The 23,720-nt window shown below is 41.4% G+C and overlaps 1 protein-coding gene across 3 annotated transcripts in view; it reads right to left on the minus strand.

The window, feature by feature from the left end:
• The window catches only part of FBXL13 (F-box and leucine rich repeat protein 13), a 195,991-nt gene that overhangs the window by 143,511 nt on the left and 28,760 nt on the right, over nt 1-23,720 (minus strand). For all 3 annotated transcript variants that reach the window (XM_090041955.1, XM_090041954.1, XM_090041956.1), the window contains exons 5-7: nt 19,435-19,589; nt 17,654-17,763; nt 12,122-12,259 (exon numbers count right to left, since the gene is read on the minus strand). In XM_090041955.1, the coding sequence (XP_089898081.1) occupies nt 12,122-12,259; nt 17,654-17,763; nt 19,435-19,589 (403 nt within the window). The remainder of the gene's footprint in view (nt 1-12,121; nt 12,260-17,653; nt 17,764-19,434; nt 19,590-23,720) is intronic.

The following is a 23,720-nucleotide window of genomic DNA, read 5'->3' on the forward strand; positions in this document are numbered from 1 at the left end:
CAAAGCAAACATTCCAGAATTGAAAACATGAAGCTAGTAATGCATTCAAAGATTAAATCAGCACCTGCTTTTCTGCAATTCTGAATTTATCAATATGTTCAGCAAATGAGTTGGTCAGATTGATTTCTCTGGCATTTCCTATTTAATACATAGTATATTCACAAAGGAAAACCTGGAAATATTCCTTAAATGCAAGTTATACTTCATAAAGGCATATTTAATTTAGGAGCTGGGTCTTGATCTTTTGCTGGCTAGAATGTGGATACACATTATTGTTTCTGCAACCTATTCATTATGTGCAACCAATCTGAGGGGAAAGGATGATTCTGTATACTTCACTGTGATCCATAATTAGATTTATCACAGGGAAAATGTAGACTTTTTAAGCTTCCTTACATAGCCTATCAACTCTGAAATAAAAACAAAGGAAGAAAGTCATTTTTTTTACTATTCTGGGGTTCATGGAGTTGTCTGCAGCCAAATTTGTTTAAAGCTACTTACATGAGTAAGGATGCACATAAGGATCTTGTGAAATTTGGAAGTGCAATTCCCACAGGATTAGAAATTCTTTATGTGACCTGAAATTTTCAGATATTGGCATCCCATGATGAATTATCTAAAGCGGGTTTTGTCAAAATTAAATAAATATGATCTAAGTAAAATTTTTGGTTTGATATAAGATAGATACCTAAAAGGTATCAATCTATCTTAAACATTCAAGTGTTTGATAGAAGTCACAAAGAAATTGTGCCTGAGCATACTCAGAAATTGTAGGTTCAAGATGCGCATCAGTTCCTTTGGCAACTAAATACAAATTGAGAAGGCAGAAGCAGCATTCGTTATTGCTCATTCCAATGTGTCCTTGACTGGCCTTTAGTTCTCTTTAATAGCAAAGGTAGGGACTTAGATTGGCGCTATACCTTTTAAAAAAATCAGTCAGTTATGTAATAGCTTCTGAGTTCTGAATTTCAAAATGGTTGGAAAGACTTTTCTGATAGTACTAAACCTAGAAGAGAATTCTGTATCTAGAGGTCTAGAAGCAGAGCAGCCATTTCCAACAGTACCATAATTGTGAAGTTTTCATTTAGCCTTTTAGAGAGGAACCACAACAAAGGAAGGGGAAAACCCTAGTCAGCAGTTCTACTTGCAAGTGCTCTGGAGGGGCAGATCTCACCCCAGCAGCAAATGGAGACTGGTGCACATTTTTGTGCATGGAAATAGAAGTAGAAAAAACAACAAAAGCCAAATTAGAAAACAACGCTAAATAAATTAACCACATTTACTCAAACAAATGCTGCCTTAAAATGGATCCCTGGTTCTGTGAGGATCCACTGCCAAACATCCTCTGTAGTGCAAAATGTACGGCAGGAATGTCAAACATATGGCCCACAGAGCCGCCCTATTCAGCCCACTGGACTATCAGCAGGGCCAGGGGAAGTGATCTGCCACAGAAGCCAGGGCCCTCAGGCCACGGGGGACATGATGATCATCAGCAGAAAGCTGAGTGAGGGCTGATACAGTCCTGGTTGCCCTCTGGCCACTTCACCTGTCCACAGTGCCCCAGCCCTACATCCCAAGACATCAGTCCCCACCTCATGCCCCATACTGGATCTCAAACTGCCACCAAAGCTGGAACTGCTACAAGCCCCAGGTCAGAGCCTTAGCTCCCTTGTGTCCTAGGCTACATGTGGCCCACAAGGAGACCCACAGTCTGGATCCAGCCCAGAGTGCAAGATGAGTTTCACATGTGTAAGGAAAGAAAGCCACAGAACTCTGCCACAGGAAAACAAGTCTTTAGAAGATGCTATATTTTAAGTTACATACTGTAGATCATTGAGATATGAATGGATGTTCAGTTCTCAGTGGTCTACTGAGAACCAAGTAGATCTCAGTTTTCTAGAGGATGTTTAGTTTGGAGAAAAGGGGCACTTTACATACACTCTGGGGATGGGAGGGGCGCTTTAATTAGAGAGGCTCCAAGAGCTACTCTCATTAAAATGCTTCAGCATCTCATATATTAGCGTCCCCATGCTTCAAAATGGCGGCAGGAGCGCCTGAACTAAAGCTTGTTCACCAAGCTTTAGTTCAGGTGCCCCCGCCACCATTTTGAAATAGGGGATGGTAATACATGAGATGCAGAGGCTGGCTGGAGCACAGTAATTACCACGTTCCAGCAGACTCTATTAACCAAATCTGCTCCGACACGCTGTTATTACAGCATGTCACAACAGTGCTGTGGCACATCTACAGGCACCCAAATGTAAATATTCATAGGTTATGTGCTCTAAATCAAACACCAAGGTTGAATTCTTTCCTGGGAAGAACTGCTTAAGTGAAAAAATCCAATTTTTTAACTTAACTACAGTGCTACTATTGACATCTAATAAGATATCCATATTATTATTAAGAGTTTCTTCTGTTTTTGATGTGGGTAATGACTCATTTTTAATTTCTTTTAGAACACAAATTCCTTTAAATCTGATTTTGGGGATTTGGACATCTTAGAGAAATCTTGTTTGAAAATTATGCTCAAAGTATCAAACAAAGCTGATTTTAGTATCTGACAATAACAAATATAAATATATTCGTATATACTAAATTAGAGCAAAATAACATTTAAGTGGTGTGAATAACTATGATTTTAATTTTTTAAAAATTCTTCAGTCTGTAGAATCCTCCTTGCTCTTTATAACAACATTTTCACACACACACACACACACACACACACACAGACAGAGAGTGACATAAGCAGTCTCAGATTTGGCAAACTGCTTCACAACCCCACTCCAGACCTCAGAGTTGGACTTTCTCTAGGAATGAAAGGCATTAATGTTTTCTGCTAACCCACTAAAGTAGTACTTGGCAGTTACCTTTGATTTAAATAGGCTATAAAAATAATTTGATACATAAACTGAATAAAAAAGCAAATATTCAATGGCTTTTTAAGCCTCGTGTACAGAGAGCTCTTAGCCACAGTTAAATCACTTATCTTACAGTAACCGTGGTTCGTCCAGCTATATAGTCCATAGGGATTCTGCCTTTGACATATAAGCACCCAGTGCATGCAAGATCAGATTCTTTTGACCAACAGAGTTTGTTCAGGTCATGTCCTTGCCCTAAAGGCCTCCCCACTTCATCTGCTCAGGGTAAAAATAGTGTAGAATGGGTCCAACTACCCTAATTTCCTTCATCAATACAGAACAGTAGCAAAGGAAGACTGTAATAACAGCAGAGGGCAAGTCATAAAATCAATGTGGCTAACTGGTTCTACCAGGTTTGTTCGTTCTTTCTTTTGTTCGTTCAGTCTTGGTACCCAAGAATAAATTATTGTTTTGCTTGGAGGTGCTAGTAATAGATACTTCAAAGCCCTCCCAAAATAGACAACCTAGCTGAAAGTCTCTACTAAAAATAGTGCATTATAAGGTTGTAGACCAAGCTCTTTGTCACTGGCCTAAATTTTTTCAAAACAGAGACAGGCTTCAGATAAACTGCTCTAGTAGAATGTGCACTGCTAAGACAAGGTGGATCTAATGTGGCTAATTTGTAAATCAGTCCCTGTCCAGCTGGAGATACATGTAGCCCAGGGCTAAACTAATGAAACCTGGAGATAACTGCCCTAGGTCACATGCACGCAAATAAAGCAGTATTCCAGGAAGAGGTGCTCCAGGAAGAAACAATTCCCCCAGGTTGGGTTACTTTGGTTCAAGGGACAGGTGTCATGTAGTCACAACATTTTTTTTCTTCAGAAAAGCTGGAATACCCCATTCAGGTGTCCATGATTTTATATATTCTGAGGGCATGTAAGCGTATGTAAGCTGGACTCCTAATTCTCTGTGCCAAAAAATAAAACAAATAATCTACGTATATTCCTGAAAGGTTTTATCTTGTCAGTGTAGAAGAGTGCCATTACTACATCAAGTATGAAGTTTAGCTTCCCCTATTTCACAAGCTACTTCAAGACTTGTGAACAGTCCAATATTGGCCACATAGCTGTCTACAAGAGACACAACTGAGGCTTCACTTTAGATCCGGGCAAGTCAGTCTAATTAAGGCTTTCCTGTTTTGGAGAACTGTTTAATCATCAGCTGATGAGATTGCTTTGATTGAGTTATCTAGGTATCATTCAGGCTGTCTGATATAAAAATGCTGGGTCCATGTAAAGGACCTGATCATTATTCTTTAAACTGAATGGAGGGTAGGGGAATACATTGAGAGGTTTGGCAGATCTAACAGCCAGAGCTGCTGGACCCATGATACTGCTATTACAATGATCAATTCTGGGTCTTGCCTCCGCTTCCTCTGAACTCTCAGGATCGCTAGATCAGCAGAAAAAACATACATTCATTCAAGTGTCCAAAGGATGAGAAAAGGGTTCTACAGGCTAATAGTTTCAGGGGTGTTGGTTGTAGCTGTGTTGTCCTAAGGACATAGGCAGACAAGGTTCTTCAGGTAAATGCAATATTTTTATTAGACCAAATAAATACTTGGAACAATTGTTCTTTGCAAGCTTTTGGGCACAAAACCCTTCTTGAGGCATAGGGAGAGTCTGCTGTTGTTTTGTGTTCTCCTGGATGGAATAGAAGTCAATATGCAAAATTCAGGTCTGTGAAAATGCAAATACGTGGCAATGAGGTTCAGAGGCCATGGGTGAGACAACAGGTGAGAGACAGGTAGGTGGGGGAGAAAGGGGGGAATGTTGACCTGGTGATAGAATGCAATTGGTAAGATGTAGAGAGGTTACCTGGGGTTATCCAATGGCAAGACATAATGTACCATAAATCCAATGTCTATATTTAGTCCATGATTTTTTGTATCCAGTATATTTATGACGTGAAGATTGTAGGCTTGCCGACAAAAGGTGTTTTTCTAAATTCTCTTTGAGGATTAGAACGGAGAGATTGGAGAGAGAGTGGTTGTCTTGTGAGAACTGCACCCACAGGTAACAGGTGTGCAGTTGTTTGGTTCTCCTACATATTTTCCATCAGGGCATTTAATGCACTGGATGAGATGTATTACCTTTCTGGAGGTGCAGGTATAAGGTCCAGGAATGGTGATGGCTCTCTTGTTGGGTGTAGTTATTGTGGGAGTGTTGGAGATATATTGGAAGGTTCTACATTTCTTGTCCCAGCACGGGCTGGATCCATTCAGTGTGTTTTGGGCCATAGGAAGTTTGCTTCTGGTGATGAGATTGGCGAGATTCGGTGTTTTTTTAAAAGCTAGGAAAAGTGGTTCTGGAAAAATCTCTTTAAGAATTGGGGCTTCTTTTAGTATGGCTTGCAATTTTTTGAGGATATTCTGTATAGTTTCCAGGGAAGGATGGTATGTCATAACTGTGTGTGATTTGTGGGGATTTTCCTTTTGTACTGCAACAATTTTTCATGTGGTATCTGGATGGCTCTTTCAAAAGTACGATCTATCTCTCTGGAGGTCTGTCCTTGTTAAGTGAAAGTCCTTTTGAGAATTGTGAGGTGACGATCACGGGTGTTCTCAATGCAAATTTGGTCATATCGGAGGGCTTAGCTGTATATTACAGCTTTCTTGGTGTGTTTAGGGTGATTGCTGGTTCTGTGTAGATATGTATATTGGTCTGTGGGTTTCTTGTATATGGTGGATTGTATTTTACCATTCTGTATATTGATCATAGTGTCTACAAAGGAAACATTGGCACCGGATTATTCAAGAGAGCATCGGATGAAGGGGTGATGATTATTGAATTTGTGATGGAAATCAATCAGCGATTGCAGGTTTTTGGTCCACATGATGAAGATGTCATCTATATATCTTAAGTATAGCATTAGTTTGATGGTGCAGTTCTTGAGGAATTCTTCTTCCATGTGATCCATAATAAGGCTGGCATATCATGGGGCCATTTTGGTGCCCATAGCTGTGCTCATGGTCTAGAGGAAGTGTTTGTTATTGAAACTGAAATTGGCATGTGAGGATGAAGTATATAAGTTCAGCAATATCTTTAGGTCTGTACTCTGAGTTGTAATCTTTCTCTTGTAGCTATGTAAGGCAGGCTTGGATGCCATTCTGGTGTGGGATGTTGGTATATAAGCTGGTAATATCCATGGTGGCTAGAAGGGTATTGCTGGGAAGGTAGCCTGTGTTTTTAAGATTTCATAGAAAAGTCTGTTGTGTCTTGAACAAAATTTGTTTTTTGGGTGACAAGGTTTTAGGACAGATTCGATGAAACCTGATATTTTCTCAGTTAGGGTTCCATGGTTGGATATTATAGGTCTGCCCGGGTTCCCTTGTTTGTGGATTTTAGGAACCAAGTAAAAAGTACCTTGGTTGGGTAGTGGGTCAAATCAAGTTCTGTAGTTATTTTTGTAGTTCAGATGCAAATGATTTGATGGTGGTTTTGAGTTTTAAGGTGAAAAGGGGAGGTGAACCTTCCTCTAGTTTTTCATAGTAGGTGGTATCAGAGAGTTGTCTGTTGACTTCTTTTATGTAGTCTTCACAGTTAAAGATAAGGAGGGTGTTTTGCCCAAAAGCTTGCAAAGAACAATTTTCCAACTATTTAGTTGGTCTAATAAAAATACCACATTTACCCAAAGAACCTTGTTTGCCTATAGCCTGACTGTTGCCTTTCTGGAGCCACTGGTCTGTGGTAAACAAGTCTACTGGAAATCCCTAGTTGTAAAAGATATTCTGCAGATCAAATCTTTTATGGTTGTCTGACAAATCACAAGCAATATATTTGCTGAATTGATCTCCTAAAAGACTGGGAAGGTGAAGAGCCACTGGAACTATTCCATTTGGAATGTAGCATTTTTAGAGATAGTTAACTTGTGGATATATCTTTCTGATAGAAAATAAATTAGTTTTTGCTCTGTCTTGGGATTATGCACAGTTGTGGTGTTGTCCATTAGCCATAGAACTGTTGCATCCAAAGCAGTGCCAGGAATACTTTGCAAGCCAAACAGATTATTCCTAGCTCTGCAATACTAATGTAAGAACAAGCTTCCTGATTACACTGTAATCCTTGAAATGAATGTGCTTCTAAAAGCCCACTTCTGAGTGGAGGAATGGGTCACCAATCTTAACAGGTAGAAGAGCAGAGAAACGTTATCTGGAAAAGCAGTGGAAGGCCACTGGGTATCTGGGCCTTCCACTACTTAAATGAGACAACTTCCTTGTGGACCAGCGTGTCCGGTGTACAGATACACTGATTTCAACCGCCCTAACAGAAAGTGTAAACTGGCAAATTGTCACATAGATGAGCGAGAAGCTCTGTATATAAGAAATCCAAGGCATACAAATCTGATTTCTGTATCCAGAAAATCTGAGTGTTCTAGGGTAAGACTGAAGTTGGTTAAATGAAGTTTACTATTTTCCAGAATATTTCTTATGGAAGGCAAACTCTCACTGACATGGAACCTGCTCCTACGACCTCTATGCTTTGAGCCAGAACAAATGTCAATTTCTTTGTTGACTTCAAGTTGATCTTTTCTTGGGAAATAAGCATCCACAGCTATAAGTTAACAGCTGCACACTAGTCTTGATAAACTAAAAATGAAATTGTAGAGGCCAGAATCACCATCCTCAATTTGAAATGACACATTAATTTGTTGTTATGTCAAAAGTTCAGAATGGGACATCAACCTTATTCTGGTTTGGAAAGAGAAAATAATGGGAATGAATTATTCTACCTTTGAATTATCTCATGCTCCTGAATTCTAAGGGAACTTCTTCCACTGCTCCAAATTGAAAAAGGGAACCCTCTACTTGCTTTACTGTTATCTTGTAAGAAGAATCCCTAAAAAAGAAACGGGCAGGACGGGACTGGAATTGAACAACATAACCTTTGTTTACATTCTCCAGGACTCATTGGTCTGGGGAGATTCAAGAGCAGGCTTCCCAGAAATGGCTCCCCTTACAGAGCTGAAATGAAAAAATCCTTGGGCAGTTTCAATATTGCCCTGAAAATCAACTCTTGAAGGATGTTCCAAAAGAAAAGGCAAAGATTTTGTTGCTTCCAGTAGAACATCTGCTTTTTCTTAAAAGCTGAGATCCTCTGAGCCAGACAGTAGTATTACAGGAATGCTGCTTGCAGCAGTGACAACCTGGCTTCCTTTTTTTGGAGTTAAAACACAAGGAGCCAAAGAACAGAGTTACCATAGAATCCTCTAGGGAAAGAGTGCTTCATCTTTCCTAGAATTAAAAAGATCATTGTCCTCCAAGAGAAGGTGCTCAATTATTGTTTGGACTTCACTGAAGACCCCAAAGGCCTTCTTCATTTGTTCCTCTATTACAGGGGTTTTTAACCTTTTTAAAGGAGTGTACCCCTTTTGGGTACACTTCTGGCAGAGCAGGGGTGTTGCAGCACCTGGATGCAGAGTGGGGGAGGTGGCGCCCAGGCACACAGCAGGGGGGACTTGCACACAGTGGTGGTGCGGTGTGGTAGATGGTGGCAGAAGCCACCATGTGCAAGCTCTTTCCCCCTCCCCGCAACAGCCGGCTGGCTGGGCAGCACCTGTGTAGCCCGCAGAGGGGAGCTGCTGCTCTCATCCCCCCTGGCCCTGCTCCTGGGAGGCAGTGCTCTGTCCCCACCTGTCCATACATACCCCCCAGCACCTAACCCCTTTCCAAGTACACCTGGGCCTATGCATACCCCTGGTTGACAACCCCTGCTCTTATTACAATGACCATCAATTCCTCCAAATTCTTTTGGTAGGCTGTTCATAGATTGAGACAATTTATCCTAGTTCAAGTATTCATACTTGAAATATCAGGTCATTCTCCTGGGCATCAGTGCACACTACTCAAAGTATTAATTACTACGGAAGCTAAACCCTCTCTCTGGTTGTGAATTTTGAAGGTCCCTACTGTTTAGACTGTTTCCCTAAAAGCAAATAAGTAGGAAATAAAAAATATTCTAGTCCTGGATGGTACCAGGTATCTCCTATGAAATCATTCAGATGTGGCTGGAGTAAATGGTGGAATATGCTGCAGGTCTTCTGCAGGCTGCAATGCTTATTTATTTACAGATATGTTGAGCCTGCTGGATATAGAAAAGTGTAAAAGTGTAATGTCCAGGGTTTTATGTGGTGTTCCTATGTGATATACTATTTATAATGGTATATCTTGGGTCACAGCCATTGTCTTAATGTGGCCTCAGGATATGTTCAAGCCCTTCACAGAAGTAGGCATAATGGGGCTTTGTTGCCCCATCTGAGATGAATGACAAGATCACACTACACTGTTCTTTTTTCTGCAGTAGTTAAAACAAGTAAGAGATTCACTCTTCGTTTTTTACATTTTTTTCCACTAGAAGGGTTGTGACAGAGTGCCCCATCTCAAAGGGGGATATGTTGGTACTAAAGATATTTGCTTAGCTTGTACTGATGGCTCAGTAATCAGTAGCTTGGATATTACCACTCAGTCCTGCTAGAAGAGGTGACTTCAATTCCAGGTCCCAAGTGAAGTCAATTGATATAAATGCTTTGAGTACCAAAATAACCATTAGAGAGTTACTAGGTACCAAGGAATGTGATTCCAAAATGATTCATAATACCTGGGGGCCTGGGACCAGGTGACTTACTAATGAAGCTATACCCAGTGCCAAGATTGGCATCAAAGAGTATATGCCAAGGAAGATTTGATTAATAAATTTGAAGGATACTATTAATATTCACACTAATTGGTATCATGGGACCAGGCTTTTGGCCTTTAGGAGGTTGAGCCCAAGACAAGTCAGAAGTCTGATATTTCTTGTGTCCTGACTAATCAGGCACCAGATAAAGTAACTTAGACCTTCATTTATTCCTGTTGTGGTGCTCTTCTGCCCCAGTCAGCTATTGATGTTGAAATAATGGTGGATGTTTAGAGATTCTTCCAAACAATCAGATTGGAGTTCTTGACTTACCAGGGCAGTAATGAAGACCTAGTGACAGAAGCCTAAATTTGACCTTCCACTTGGTGTCTAAGGTGGCTTGCATGGAGTTCTCAGGAAGAAAAAACTATAGGCAGTTTTGTCTAGTGTTTTAAGTTTGCTTAGAAAGTGTGATGTATGGGGCACAGCTCAGAAATACATTCCTTTCCTAGCCAGATTCAGCACCAAAAATGCCCCCAGCTGGCACTGAAGCTTCACATGAGGAACGAGTCTTGGGGTGCCTATACACGTGCTCCAGGGTGGGGAGAGGAGCATTTTAATTAGAGCAGGTCTTAGGTGCCACTCTAATTAAAACAGCTGCAGAATCTCATGTATTTAACGTTTGGAAAGCTTTAGTTAAAGTGCCCCCACTGCCATTTTGAAACACAGAGACACTAAATACATGAGACACTGCAGCACTCCAGAGCAGTCTGATTAGAACGGTAGTCTACACCAGGCTTGTCCAACATATGGCCCGTGGGCCGCCATGTGGCCCACCAAGGCATTTTCTGAGGCCCACGGTGCTGCAACAGAAAACGAAAGTAAACACGGTTTATTTTCATTCCCACCCCTGCAGTAGCTTCCTAATGGCTGCTGAAGGGCTTGGGAAGGGACAAGGGTCCCACATGCACTGCGTCAGCTTGACATTGCTGATGCAGTGGTGTGGAAAGAGGAGTAGCTGCATGCCGCTCGGGACAAGATGAGCCCCGCTGGAGCAGCCGGGGCTCAGCTGCGCTTTCCCCATACCTGTGCCAGTCAGTTCCGAGTGGCACCCGGCTCCGCCACCGCTTCTGCTGGCCGGTGCTGACCTGGCCGGGCTCCTTTTTTAATATGGCTCACCAGCCCACTGGGTGATAAAAAGTTCATGATCCAGCCCCACATTCAAAAAGGTTGGACACCCCTAGTCTACACCAAAGCACTCTAATCAGAACATGTTGGGGCACGTATAAAAATGCCCTTGAATCATGGTAATTTAACTTCTGACATTGTTGGAACCCCTGTGTAAGAGTAAGTGTGTAGCCTAAACTGAAAATAATCTAAAAAAACCCAAAAATTCTAATTTTAATTTTTAACCTACAAGACTTAACCACCTAACTAAAGTAGTAAAGCTACCAACTACACAAATACAGTGTACAAAGAAAGTTGACACTTTGAAGGTTTTATTTTGCTGCCCATTTCTTTAGTAAGATAGAAATGGATATTTATAATGATGCTGACATGTCCCCAGTGAACACTGTTAGCCAAAAGGATATAGCCTTACAAGCATGCACCTAGAGAGGATTCCACATGAACAATGCTTTTCAAAAGAACTAAAAGTATTTTTGATGGACAGCCTAGATTGAGAAAAGACTTAAAAAGGTAAGAAGTCACATTGACTACGGTGAGACTATTCCCAGGTACAGATAAAGCCACACAAGGCTCGATCTAGATTGATAAACTAGGTACCAAAATGGGATTGAAATAGAATTTAACTACAGGCATACCTCGGAGATATTGCGGGTTCAGTTCCAGACCACCGCAATAAAGCAAATATCGCAATAAAGCGAGTCACACAAATGTTTTGGTTTCCCAGTGCATATAAAAGTTATGTTTACACTATACTATATAAGTGTGCAATAGCATTATGTCTAAAAAAACAATGTACATACCTTAATTAAAAAATACTTTATTGCTAAAAAATGCGAAGTGAGCAAATGCTGTTGGAAAAGTGGCACCAATAGACTTGCTCGACGCAGGGTTGCCACAAAACTTCAATTTGTAAAAAACGCAATATCTGCGAAGCGCAATAAAGCGAAGCGCAATAAAACGAGGTACGCGTGTACCAAGTCACAAAAAGTGCCCAGAATATCCCCATTCCAGCACACAATACCCCTAACTTCATTCAATATCTACATTTTAGACTGTGACAATGCCCAATTTGAGCAGCTAGACAGCTCTCAAGAGAGCCCAATCCTGTAGGAGTGCTCAGAGAACTGAACAGAATTTAGCTTTGTACAGCAATGTCACTTTCACCTCAAAAATGGGTAAAGGAAAAGCTCCTACCCACTTATGTTTTTGGATTGTATACAGCAAGGACAGATTAGAACTTGTAAAATGAGGGGCAAAGATCATTTTTCCCCCCAAGAGGATCCCTTATGGATAACTGAGCAGAGGGTCTATTTCTTAGTATAAACCAATGACCCAGTCCTTTTTCTTCAACTTTTCCTCAGATAAAGATCCAATTATACACATTTTTTTACTAACCTGTAATAATGCTCTTTCTGGTAAAATTGACTTTTCATAGCTGACTGTTCTTGAGGTTGATGTTTTGTCTTTGATTAGTTCTGAAGAGAAACAATGATGTAAATCAAAAGATTCTTCCTGGTCTTCCTTTTCCAATTGCTGCAAAAAAATTTTAAAAAATAAAAAAAGGAAAAAAGACAGGCATATCTATTACACTGGAGAGTTATCTTCATCCAATTTGTAATTTCAACCTGTCGTATAAATTTATTAAATTCTGAGATACTAATTTAAAGTATTTTTAGTAGTATTTTTATATTAATTTAATTTGAAACAAGACTTTTTCAAATTTATCATTATCACCACCAATGCATCTGAGAAACCTGCGCATATGTTGAATATATAATGTCAAGCCATCTGATACAGTGTCACTTGACTGAATTATCAGAGTGCTTGAAACTACTGAAGTACATCCACTGTGGGTAGAATGGATACTTTACATATGCATTCTACTGGGAATACAATGGTAAAAAATATAAGACACAGTAAGAATACAGTGTGAGACTTTCCAAGGTCACCTACTTTCTTTATTATGTCCCTGTTAACAATGCTGAGGCATAAAAGGAAAGTCTATGTAATGATTACAGAGATCATTACTATATTTACTTGCAGACTGTCACAGCACAGGGTCCTCCAGGAGAGGCGTGATCTCCCCAAGGCCCCCTTCCCGTGCCAAGTTGGCCCAAGGAGCACCCTTGATTCTTGCCCACCACATCTTTGATGGTAAAGGTAATAGGGAGGCTGCCTTTACGTTGTCTTGGACATGGTTCTGCTGTACTCACTGACCCCGTGGATTCCTGAACCCCTTGTGGGTCCCACTCTGCCATGTGTGTTCCAGAGCACTCTAGCCTTATGGGCTATGTGTGGCTCCAACCACCCCTTTACCACGCCCCAAGCCTCACAGATGGAATCAACGTTGTTCGATCTGGGCCTTGCTATAATTTGGCCCCCTTGTCTTCCCTGGGCCCTCAGCAACCCTTGTCTTGCTCTGCACCCTCTCTGGTGCTCGGGCTCTCTGTGGCCCTGGTCTCACTCCATGCCCTCTCTGGGGCTTCTCGCTGCCCGCTCTCTGGGGCTGGGGGTCGGCGCACCCCAATGCTGCACCCTCCCTGGCACTTGGGTCAGCACACCCCCAATGCAGCGCCTTTTCTGGCATTCAAGGTTGGCGCACCCTCAATACTGCATCCACTCTGGTGCCCGGGTCCCCACGCTGCTGTGGACCCCTTATGAGGCCTCCTCCTTCCCCGAATAGCCTCTCCCAAACCACCGATTTTAAACAGCAAACAAAACACAAGCCCCTGGGCTATAACATAAACTCAATCCACCCGGCTATAACAACATCATTCAAGCCACCCCAGGGGTGTTCCATCGCTCACCGGTGTCACAGGCAATACCTGCAGTCAGGCTTGCTCTGGGAAAGCTCCTTCCTCCTTGGCTGCTAGCAGGGAACTGCCCTCATAGTCTCAGCCCTGGGGTTTATATGTGGGCCAGGCCCTGCCCCTTCCGGTTAGCTGACCTCTGGCAGATGTGGGCCACTAGCTCCCTCTGGTTGCCCTGGTAACCAGCAGCTGGGGCTCCCCACTCACTGCTAGGGCTCTCTCCCTAGCAGTTCCCACTCTAAGGAGCAGGGCACCTAAGTTCTCTGCAACACAGACTACATGCACATTTTCCCCAAAAGTAGCAATCCAAAATCAAGATGCATGTTTTAAACCAGGAAACTGATTTCTGCACTGGAATGAAGGCATGTAGACACTGTGCTGCCTTCCCTTCCCTGCCACATGGAAGAGGGGTAGTCATTCACTCAAGTCAGGTCACTCACTATCTCCTTGCAAACTCCACAGCTCAAGTTTTAATCCACTCACAGCAATGCTGAACTGGAAGAAGTTTTTGGCTGAATAGCCAATTCAGTAGCAGGTATGACAGGGTTAAAGCTTGAGCTGCACAGCTGGCAAGAAGAGAGTGAATGATGCATGCACCTAAGAGCATTCAGGCATGGTAAGCCCAAGAAAAAATAGGAAGATGATTCAGGATAAATATGAGGGAGTATCTTAAGAAGGAACTGTCCTATTGTTATAGGGAATAAAAGCTCATTATGAAATTAAAAAATATCAACAGCGTTGAATGTAATAAGTATTTTGGAGTTCTTTAAAAGGAAAAGGTTTCTGATGGAAAAAGGAAGGAATATAAAAGAAAAGAGTAAGTTATTCAACTTATCAGTACAGTAGTCAGCTGCAGTAGTAAATTGGACAATGACTGATCTAAGCAAGTTGGCTAGGAAAACTTGAAGGAAACAAGCATTGCATAGTGTAATGAAAAGTAATTCGTATATAGAAAGTTATATATTGACAAGAAGAACGGAAGAAAAGGGCAGAGGGCCTTGAAAGATACATGGAACATGAGCATGTAAGGTAGCAAAAGAGAGACAAAAAACAACATTCTAAATGTACATAAAGAATATGTTTACTATAAGTCACTAGGCAGAAAATGAGAGCTGTATAAACAGAAGTAGAGAAAAAAAGAGCTGCAAGAAGTTTTGTTGCTTTGTTTAAAGAAATACTCATTAAAAGAATATGGAAAATTCAATCTTCCTTTGGCTCCTTCGAAAGAAGGATTGAAAATGGAAACTATTCCTTTAATTTGGGCCACAGAAGGACAAGCTTTTAAGCACAAGCTATGTTAAAACAATGATGGATCAGAGAACAGATAAATCAAGAGATCATGGCTAGGGAAGTTCAGTGCACCTCAACTGCTTTCAAAATGGCTGAAACTGGTTTAATATAAACCTGGCTGGATGTAGTATCAGACTTAACTGATTAAGGTCAAACTGGTCTATGGAATTTCTGTCCCAGATCCCTTCCTGGTTCAAGTTAATTCACAGACCCCCAGCATCCCAGGATGCTTTGCAGCCCTGGGCTGTTCCGTCTGCTCCAGCACAGCAGGGTCTGACCCATCCCTCTGCTCCCTAGCTGAAGCCCTATCACTCTTCTGGCCAGCTGGGTTGAGGTGTAAACCCACTCCTCTGGCCCGGCAATTGACCCCCAGCCAAGTGCAGCCCAGTGTGGCAAGGAGGGGGGAAGGGGGCTTGACTCAACCCCAGGGAGCCAGGAGCCAAGCTGGAGTTCTCCAGCTATGTCCCTTCCTCAGGCTCCAGGCTGGCTGGTGGGGGGAAGCCCACAGTGGGGGCTAGAAGCCAGGAGACAGGCTGGAGTCCTCCTAGCCATGTTGGCCAGCTGGGGGTGGGGGGGCAGGCATGGCTGGGGGACTCTAGCCTCAGTCCTGGCTCCCAGCTCTGGTGGGGGCAGGGGGGACGGAGGTGGAGCCAAGACTCTGTTCAGGCTTCCCTCCCCTCAGCCAGCCCAGAGGCTGAGGGGGCATGACTGGGGGACTCCAACCCTGCTCCTGGCTCTGGGGGGCTTCTGGCTCCACAGGGCAGAACCAAGTCTGTGTAGACTTCTATCCCCGCCTCAGTTGGCCTGGAGGCTGAGGAGGGGACAAGGCTGGGAGAATCACCCAGTGACTGCAGTGGCCGGCAGGCTGGGAGGTGTACTCTATTGCCCCCCAGCTAATGGTATGGGCCACTGCAGGGGTCTGGCTGCCTTTCTTGTTTGAAATGTGAACGTCGGTTCACTTGCTTATCAGTTCAATCTACACAGTTTAGAGAAACCGGCAAAAATTGAATTGATTCAGACTGTTTGACTGTCTGCACTTAGCCTATAAATGCATGTACCAAGTTGGTCAGAAATTGTAAAGTATGGCAAAACAATGGTAGTAGCATTGCACACTTGGCTCCTTGCAACAAGTGCGCAGTACAAATACAAGAAAAGCAGTGACATTACAGACCAAACAAAAGGATAGAGAATGCATATAAAAATATGATGGGATTTTTCAGTTGTTACTGGTGGTAGAGCGTATGCTAACAGATCAGGATGTGACTGTCATAAATAAAAAGAAGAGCAAGTTATTCATTATGAACTTCTTGTGTCCATTAGACTAGAATGTGCAACTGAAAGTGCAAAAGACTGACTGGCAATTGTGATCTGTAACAACAAAAAATGGAAAAAAATCAGGTCATGAAAAACATAAGCATAATACCATTTGCCCCATTAGCTGGGAGCCCCATCAGCTGATCAGAGTTCTCAGTCATGGGGGACACATGCTACATCCCTACAGCTGGGAGCCCTGTCAGTGTTTTGATCTTGGGCTCCCAGCCACAGAAGCAAAGATTGCCAGTGCAGGGGGAGCTCTCAGCTTGGAGGCACAATTGTTGGGATTGTGCGTTAGATCCCACTGCACCCTCTTTTTAATGTCTGTCAGGGGCATATAATTCAAGGCAACTGCTCTCTCCAATACAGAAAGAGGCTTCATGGATTCTCCATACTCTTAAAAAGTGCTCTCAGAAAAAGGCTTATGGCTAAGGCACCTAGGAAATCATCTAACGTAGTGGTTTTCAACCTGTGGTCTGCAGACCCCTAGGGAAAGATAACTAGGGGGAAGATGGGGAATCTTTCCCCCAGGCATCTAGAGGAAAGATTACTATGATCAAAAGTATGTGAATATCCACACTTACGATTCAAAGGGGACCACACCTCCATCTGAAGTTTCCAAAGGGGTTTGCACCTCCATTTGAAATTTTTATGGGTCCACAAATGAAAAAAAGGTTAAAAAATACTGATCTAATGTAGCAATTCCCCCTATGAATTCCCCACTAATAAGGCTTCAGTGGACAATTAAAGATGTCCTCATTTGACTCCTGCTGTGTCAACATTACAGTGTTTATTTATGTTTAAATAAGATGGTCAAGAGTCATGTTAGCTGACAGGATGGTGACCACAAGTTTGCTATGTAGAGTGGGACAAACCAATGTCAGCATTGTGTTATGATTTAATTTTTGTTAGCTGACACAGCACTCGAACATGATTTTTGCAGACTACAATGACTGTTAAGTCCTGGTCAGCATCATGTTGGCTAAAGTTTCTAAAGATCATGTTAAAGGAATGTACTGTAATGCTAACAAACATCTAGAATGCAGTAACAGAAACACTGCCAGCTTGTAAAGCAAAATGGATTTTTTTATGGCATAAACAGGTGCCCTTGACATGTCCCTACTCCAGTTAGCTTAAACTAGTCCACACAGTTGAATAAAATCTTAAATTCTCCTTTCTAATTACAACTGAAAAGCACAGTCCTGATGGAAACATTTATTGTATGTTTATATCACTGAAACAATGGAAGGAACTCAGGATGTATTTTTAGAGACATGAAAGTCTAAGAGGGAAGTTTTTAAATACTATGATTTCATGGTTAAATAGGAGTAAGCACTGGTACAGAGTGCATTTTCAAATCACTGTTAAATAAGTACTAAAAACCAATAACAGAATAAAACACCTCATTTAAATTTTATTCATAGGGTTGCTTTCTCACAGCAGCTTCAGTTCATAGAGATACTCTTTAATCATCCAACATTTATATTATATCATATTATATTATATAACATACCTCAAAGTAAGCTTTTGTTTTTGCAGAACTTTGCGCTTCTGCATGCCATGCCTTTAAGATAATTCTGAGCAACTTAACATTAAAGATCCATTGTATTTTCCTGGCTGCCACTGGAGAAAAAAATAGTTGCTTATAAAAATTATGAAAGCAAAGAACTTACAGTTAAATACATTATCAAATGGTTGTCTATAGAATTTCATTTCTACAGATTCAACTATATATTTCTTACAATTTAAATCAATTGTATCATTCTCACTGTGGTATTGGATCATTTAAAATATTCAATAAGATTCCAAGTTAACAGTCAAAACACAACCAAAATACTTTTCTTTAACATAACTATGCAGAAGACTTGATTAATCTGCAAATTAGGTTTACTAAAATCAGTAAATTACCAACCTTGAAGCAGAAAGTTTGAAAAACTGTTGAAGTGAAAGAAAAGAAACACCTGGCTCCATGAAACAGAACAAAACATAACTCACTCACTCAAATTTAATGATTCCCATGCAGACTCAAAAGAAGGGGAGGTTTGGTGGAGAGGGGGGAAGGTGGGAAATCAGTTCTTAAAAGTATATTTTTAATGTAGGCTTTAATTTAATTCCTATTAACAGAGTTTTTCTTTTCCTATATATGTATAGTATGTATGTATGTGTGTACATACATATACACATGCCACAGTTCCTGGTCCTGGATACCTGATTTTAACTTTTACCTTAAAAAGGCCAGTTTTATTAACCTGAACTAGTTTTAAAATGGAAATCGTTTGGAAAGACTTACCGAACTATGAGTTACAGGAACAGTACCCTGATAAACTCTGTCTGCGTCTCATCATGATTACACATTAATGTATTTCTTGAAAGACAGCACTTAATGTTCAACAAAGATTCTTACAACTCTTACACTTAGTTTATACACAGCTTGTTATCTCACCATTTACTATATATTTTGCAATGGATTTCAAAGCATTGTTACGCTTACATTCCAGAAAGCACCATACAAACATACAACAACCAACTTCTAATCTTTGGTTTATATCACTAATGACTAACATTTTACTTTAGCTAGGAGCAAAACTGGGCATTTCATTCCCAAACCTAAATACTCTTAGTCACGTTAAGTCAAGTCAACACACTGAAATCAATAGATAAAGCATAATCACACTAGAAAAGGTTACAATTGTAAATTTTTGTACTTTAGGTATACTCTAAAACATGATTCAGCTGAATTTACATCAACAGATTTACACACACAAACTAAAAACTGTGTTAAAAGCAACAGATGGAACAATTTAAGACCCTTAAAAATTGTTTAACTGATGTTAGGCCCGAAAGATTTTTTTTAAATGTTTATAAAAAATTCAATGACTTTTTAAAAGTCACAAAGATAGAAATTAGCTGATTATAAATTAAACAAGCTTTACAATCAGATTTTTGATGTCACTCTTTAAATGCAGTTTTTCTATTGCTCCCACTAAATCTTGGAATTATATCCCTAAGAAATAGCAAGCTCATGCCTCTTCCATTAAACTTAGAAATCTAAGAAAAAATATTTTACACAAAAAACCCTCACTACTGTGAAATATGCAACACCAAATTCAGTCCATTGAAAATATTACTTGAATATTTAAAATAATATGGAACCCAGTGAGTATTGTTAAGATACTACTGAGTTTCATCCATGAAAGAACTAAAAACTGTATAGCTTCTCAGTTACCCAAATATTATGTTTTTACTGTACGCAAGTCCTATTTCTGTTTATGCAAAGTAGCCTGTAAGACTTACATGCCATTTGTTCCCTGTGAAACCGAACCCAACCATTCCATTTCTGTACAATTACTTTTATTATTCTGGAGTTATAGTGAACTGTTGCAAGAGCCATGTTCTGCTCTGCATCTCTTCTTGCTTCTTTTTTCAAAAGACAATACTGCATCCATGCTCTGCAATTTTAAGACACAGTAAATAATGAATGTAGTTCCTGACCTGGATGAAATAAAAAACCTAAAACTGCAACTTCACACGAAGGATACAGATGTCAAGTTCATTAAAATAAACTGATATTATTTTTCTCCAAACAGTCAAAAACTGGTATTTTAAAAAAATAATTCCTCCTGTTCATATATTTTTTAATAATACTTTCTCTTAATATGATAATAATACAGTTCATAAAATTCCTGACTGGTTCCATTCATTACATATTTCAGTTAATACAGTATTATTACTGCCCTTGTCCAATAAATGTTTTACATTCAAGAAAGACAGAAGAGCATTTGCTTAGTTGAATCAAGTATGGAAGTCCCACTGAAAACAATGGAACTTAAAAGACATGCTTAAAATTAAGCAAGTGATTTCCTTAATAGTACTGTATTTAAAAACTTGCCTAAGCGCTTTCCGAACTGTGATCTACCAATTTATTTAGGTTTCTCCAGGAATATAAATCAAAACCAAAATAAAAAAACATAAACCAATATGTATAACTGAATCATTTTATCCTTCAGTAAAACCACTGTTCTTGCTCTACTTTGTATGACAGAAATAGAGCCGGGAGAGAAATATAGTCTGAATGAACCATACCTTGTTTATTTAATACACAACAGTATCTATCTTTGTCTGAGCTGTATGAAAGATAACTATAAAAATGGCTCTACAACATTTCTTTGCCAAGGTATTTCTTATTTGGAAACAAAATACATTTTAACTGAACATATTCTGCATACTAAAAATGTCTCAGTCTGGCCTTCTGGCCTTTTATTGTCTCAATCCAACTCATACTATAAATAAAGAGAACAATTAATTCCAAACTAAATGAGGAATTTTATGATTTATTACCAAGATTTTAAACCACTTTGATTAGCATACCAAAATAACAAACAGCTATAGCTGTAGCTATTGCTGTATACCCCGCAAAAGAGGATGGCTTCTGTGAAACTAACTTTATCTCCCATGAAAGTTAATGACAATGAAAAAGTATTTGATTTTTACAACTCATGGCCATACTAAAGAAATTACTAAGTATTTTTATGAATGATTCAAATGTCCAAATACCTTATTATCAGGAATCTGGGTTTTCTGTTCACCATGGAAAAATATAGTAAACCCAAGTTTTCCCCTTTTTAAGGAGAAAAACCTGGGTTTTCTCTTTTTAAGGAGAAAAATGTGTGAAATGGCAGATTCCCCTTGTGTGAAATGGCAGAGTTCCAGCCTGCAATGGGCTGGGAGGAGTGGGAGGGGTGAGTGGGAGGAGTGAGAGGGGTGCCATGTGCATGGTACATGTACACATGCACATGGCTCTCAGGCAGCCTGGAGAGCAGCTCCCCGCAGGTAAGTCAGGTGTGCTAAAAGCTAATTTGCCTTTATATACTCTTAATATTGCCTGCATTGATTTGTCAATTATTATTTTGCAACCAATTATAATAAAGGATATTGTATTTCTATCCTTCTAGTCGGTAACCAATATCCATTTTAGTGTGCTCAAATAACTGTAACAGCCAAAGGTTACAACAATGTCCAAGATCAGCAGTTAAGAATTACAAAGTACAAGACCAAGTTTTCTTCCAATGGCTGAAGAAACTGCTGACAGCAGATGGAAGAAATTGCAGACCACAACGCCAGAAGAGTCTGTCAATCATAACATCACAACAGAAGAGGAGGATCATTTCGACATTGAGGGGAAGTGACACTGCAAGACCCATAGACTTGTATGGGGAACAATCACTATAAAGATGGACAAGAACAAAGAGGCTTTGGGTCTGTCCTGTACAGAGGAGCAGCAATATCAGTACGCATCCAACAAGACCTGCCTTCAATCCTCATGGTTAATTTGACTGGCCACCAAGCTAATCCAAGTATCTTAAGGACTGGTAGTATCTTGATATTTACAGGACTGTCTGTTTGTCTCCTTGTGTATGTGTGTGAATAAATGGGTATGTGTGTGAGAGTGTATAAGTATGTATGTATGAAAGTATGAAATAGGAAACACCACCTCTCTGCTGTTCTTTCATTTTGTGTCTTATGTTTTCAATAAATGCGGCATTAATGCCACAATAAATGCATTGTGCCTTATCCCCTGATAAGATTCCTGCTTGTTGTTAATTCACACTGTACGCTCTGTGAGTACAACACAGGGGGGTGGGACAAGGGCAACGTGTAGGCAATACACAGGGGTGCACGTGCACACCCTGAGAGCGCCGGTGCACCCTGTGTAGCTGGTGGGCAGGGGGGTAGACAGGAGCACCAGTGCCCGCCCTGTGAGTGCTGGCCGGGGAGCAGGGCCGCCAGTAAAAGCGACCGCACTGCTTCCAGAAGCAGTGCAGCCACTTTTATTGTGACTGAGAGCGGTCCCCCTGGCCAGCAGGATCGGCCGCCAGGGGACTCCTCCCCTTGGTCAGCAGGACTGGCCGCTGGGGGACCTCCCCCCAAGTCACTGACTGGTGTCAGGGGGGCACATGGCCCCCCAGCTCAAGAGGCACCAGACACCCATGGGGTGGGAATTGAGGGAGGGAGGGACCTGAGCAGAGCTGGAGCTGCTGGCCAGTCAGTGTGGTGCATGGGGTTTGGCGTCTGGAGTCATACGTGTCTGTAGGGCCTGGGCAGAGAGTGGGATAGAGCTGTGAGTGGTTTGTCTGGGGTGGGGGGTGGCAGGGGGTTGGCTCCCTGCTGCTGGGTACACTCCCAGACGGGTCATGGAGGGCATGTGCCCCCTGGATTTGTGCACGGGGTGAGTGTGGGCTGCCCACTGAAGGCTCAAGTTCCCCAACAGCAGCATGAACTTCCCCACTCCGCTGTGCCCTGCTGAGCTGGGTTTTACCCATGGGCTGTGGAGGCCCCAAGGGGAGGGAAGCAGGGCAGGGTGGGGTGGGGAGTCCCGTGCTGCTGCTGGGATCACTGCGCCACCCTGTCAAGGTGCCCTGTACCCACCTGGCAGCAGCAGGGATGGCAGCATAGAGTTGTGCACCCTTGCTGCTGCCAGGTAGGCAACGTGCACCTCACCATGGAAGCACAGGGCTCCCAGCAGTCCCCACCTGATTTTGCCCTGTTAAGCCAGGTCCTGCCTGCTCAGCCACAGAGGCTCCATGGGGAAGGCAGCAGGGCTGGGAGCCCAAACCCACAGCAGGCATCTTGCACCTGCCCCCACCCACCCACCCACCCAAGGGCAGCAGCCAGGGCTCGGGCACTGCTGAGGAGAAGGATGGGAAACAGGGAGTTCCAGACCTGGGTCCCTGGCCCAATAGTTCTGGCAGCTGAGAGCCCTCTCTGGCAGGGCTGTGGGGGTGGGGGGCTGTGGGTGGGGAGTGAGGGACAACAACATGGGCAGGGCTTATCAGTGCCACAAAGCAGTGTTGTGGGGAGGGACAGCTGCAGCTGGAGTCGTGTCCTGGTGAGCAAAGGGGGCAGGGGGAGCTCTGATTTTCCATGGTAAGAAACCCAAAATCAAACACCAAAATTTGTAACTATTTAGAATTTATTTTATTACAGTGATTGACGCACTGTTGGCTTCCAAATTACTTTAAAACTGTAAATATATTAATAAAACATTGTGTTCAACTGATACTGATACATACTTACATACAGTAGTGTTTCATTTTAATCACAGAAAAACACGGATTTGGGTTTTTTAAATCAGAGAATGTGTGTATGGGGAGGGGGTTAATCAAAGAATTTGCAGTTTTTAAATAGAAAACCAGGATCCCTGCTTATTATTTGACTTTTCCCCAAATTAAAGATAAAATGAATCACAAGGAAAATTAATGTATTGCTAAAACTCAGGGGGGAAAAAATCAAGTAAACACCGTGAAGAGGACTCAGATCTTTGATTCCCAGTCCTGTAATTACCAGCTCTCTACTGGGATTATTTATCCACTGGCAAAAGACCTCACTGAATTCAGAAGACTGTTACTGAATTAAAGTAGAATTTGAATTGGATTTAGAATATGTGGGCACCTAACATTCACTATAATTTGAGTTCAAAATAACATTACAGAAGTAGGACATAACCAAATAATCTAAACATTCAAACTACAGTAAAAATTTTCTTTTGCTACATTAACAATATATAAACAGTTCAGCTACAG

Source organism: Crocodylus siamensis, chromosome 4, assembly GCF_052110815.1.
Source record: "Crocodylus siamensis isolate JL-2025a chromosome 4, ASM5211081v1, whole genome shotgun sequence".
Taxonomy (NCBI): Eukaryota; Metazoa; Chordata; order Crocodylia; family Crocodylidae; genus Crocodylus; species Crocodylus siamensis.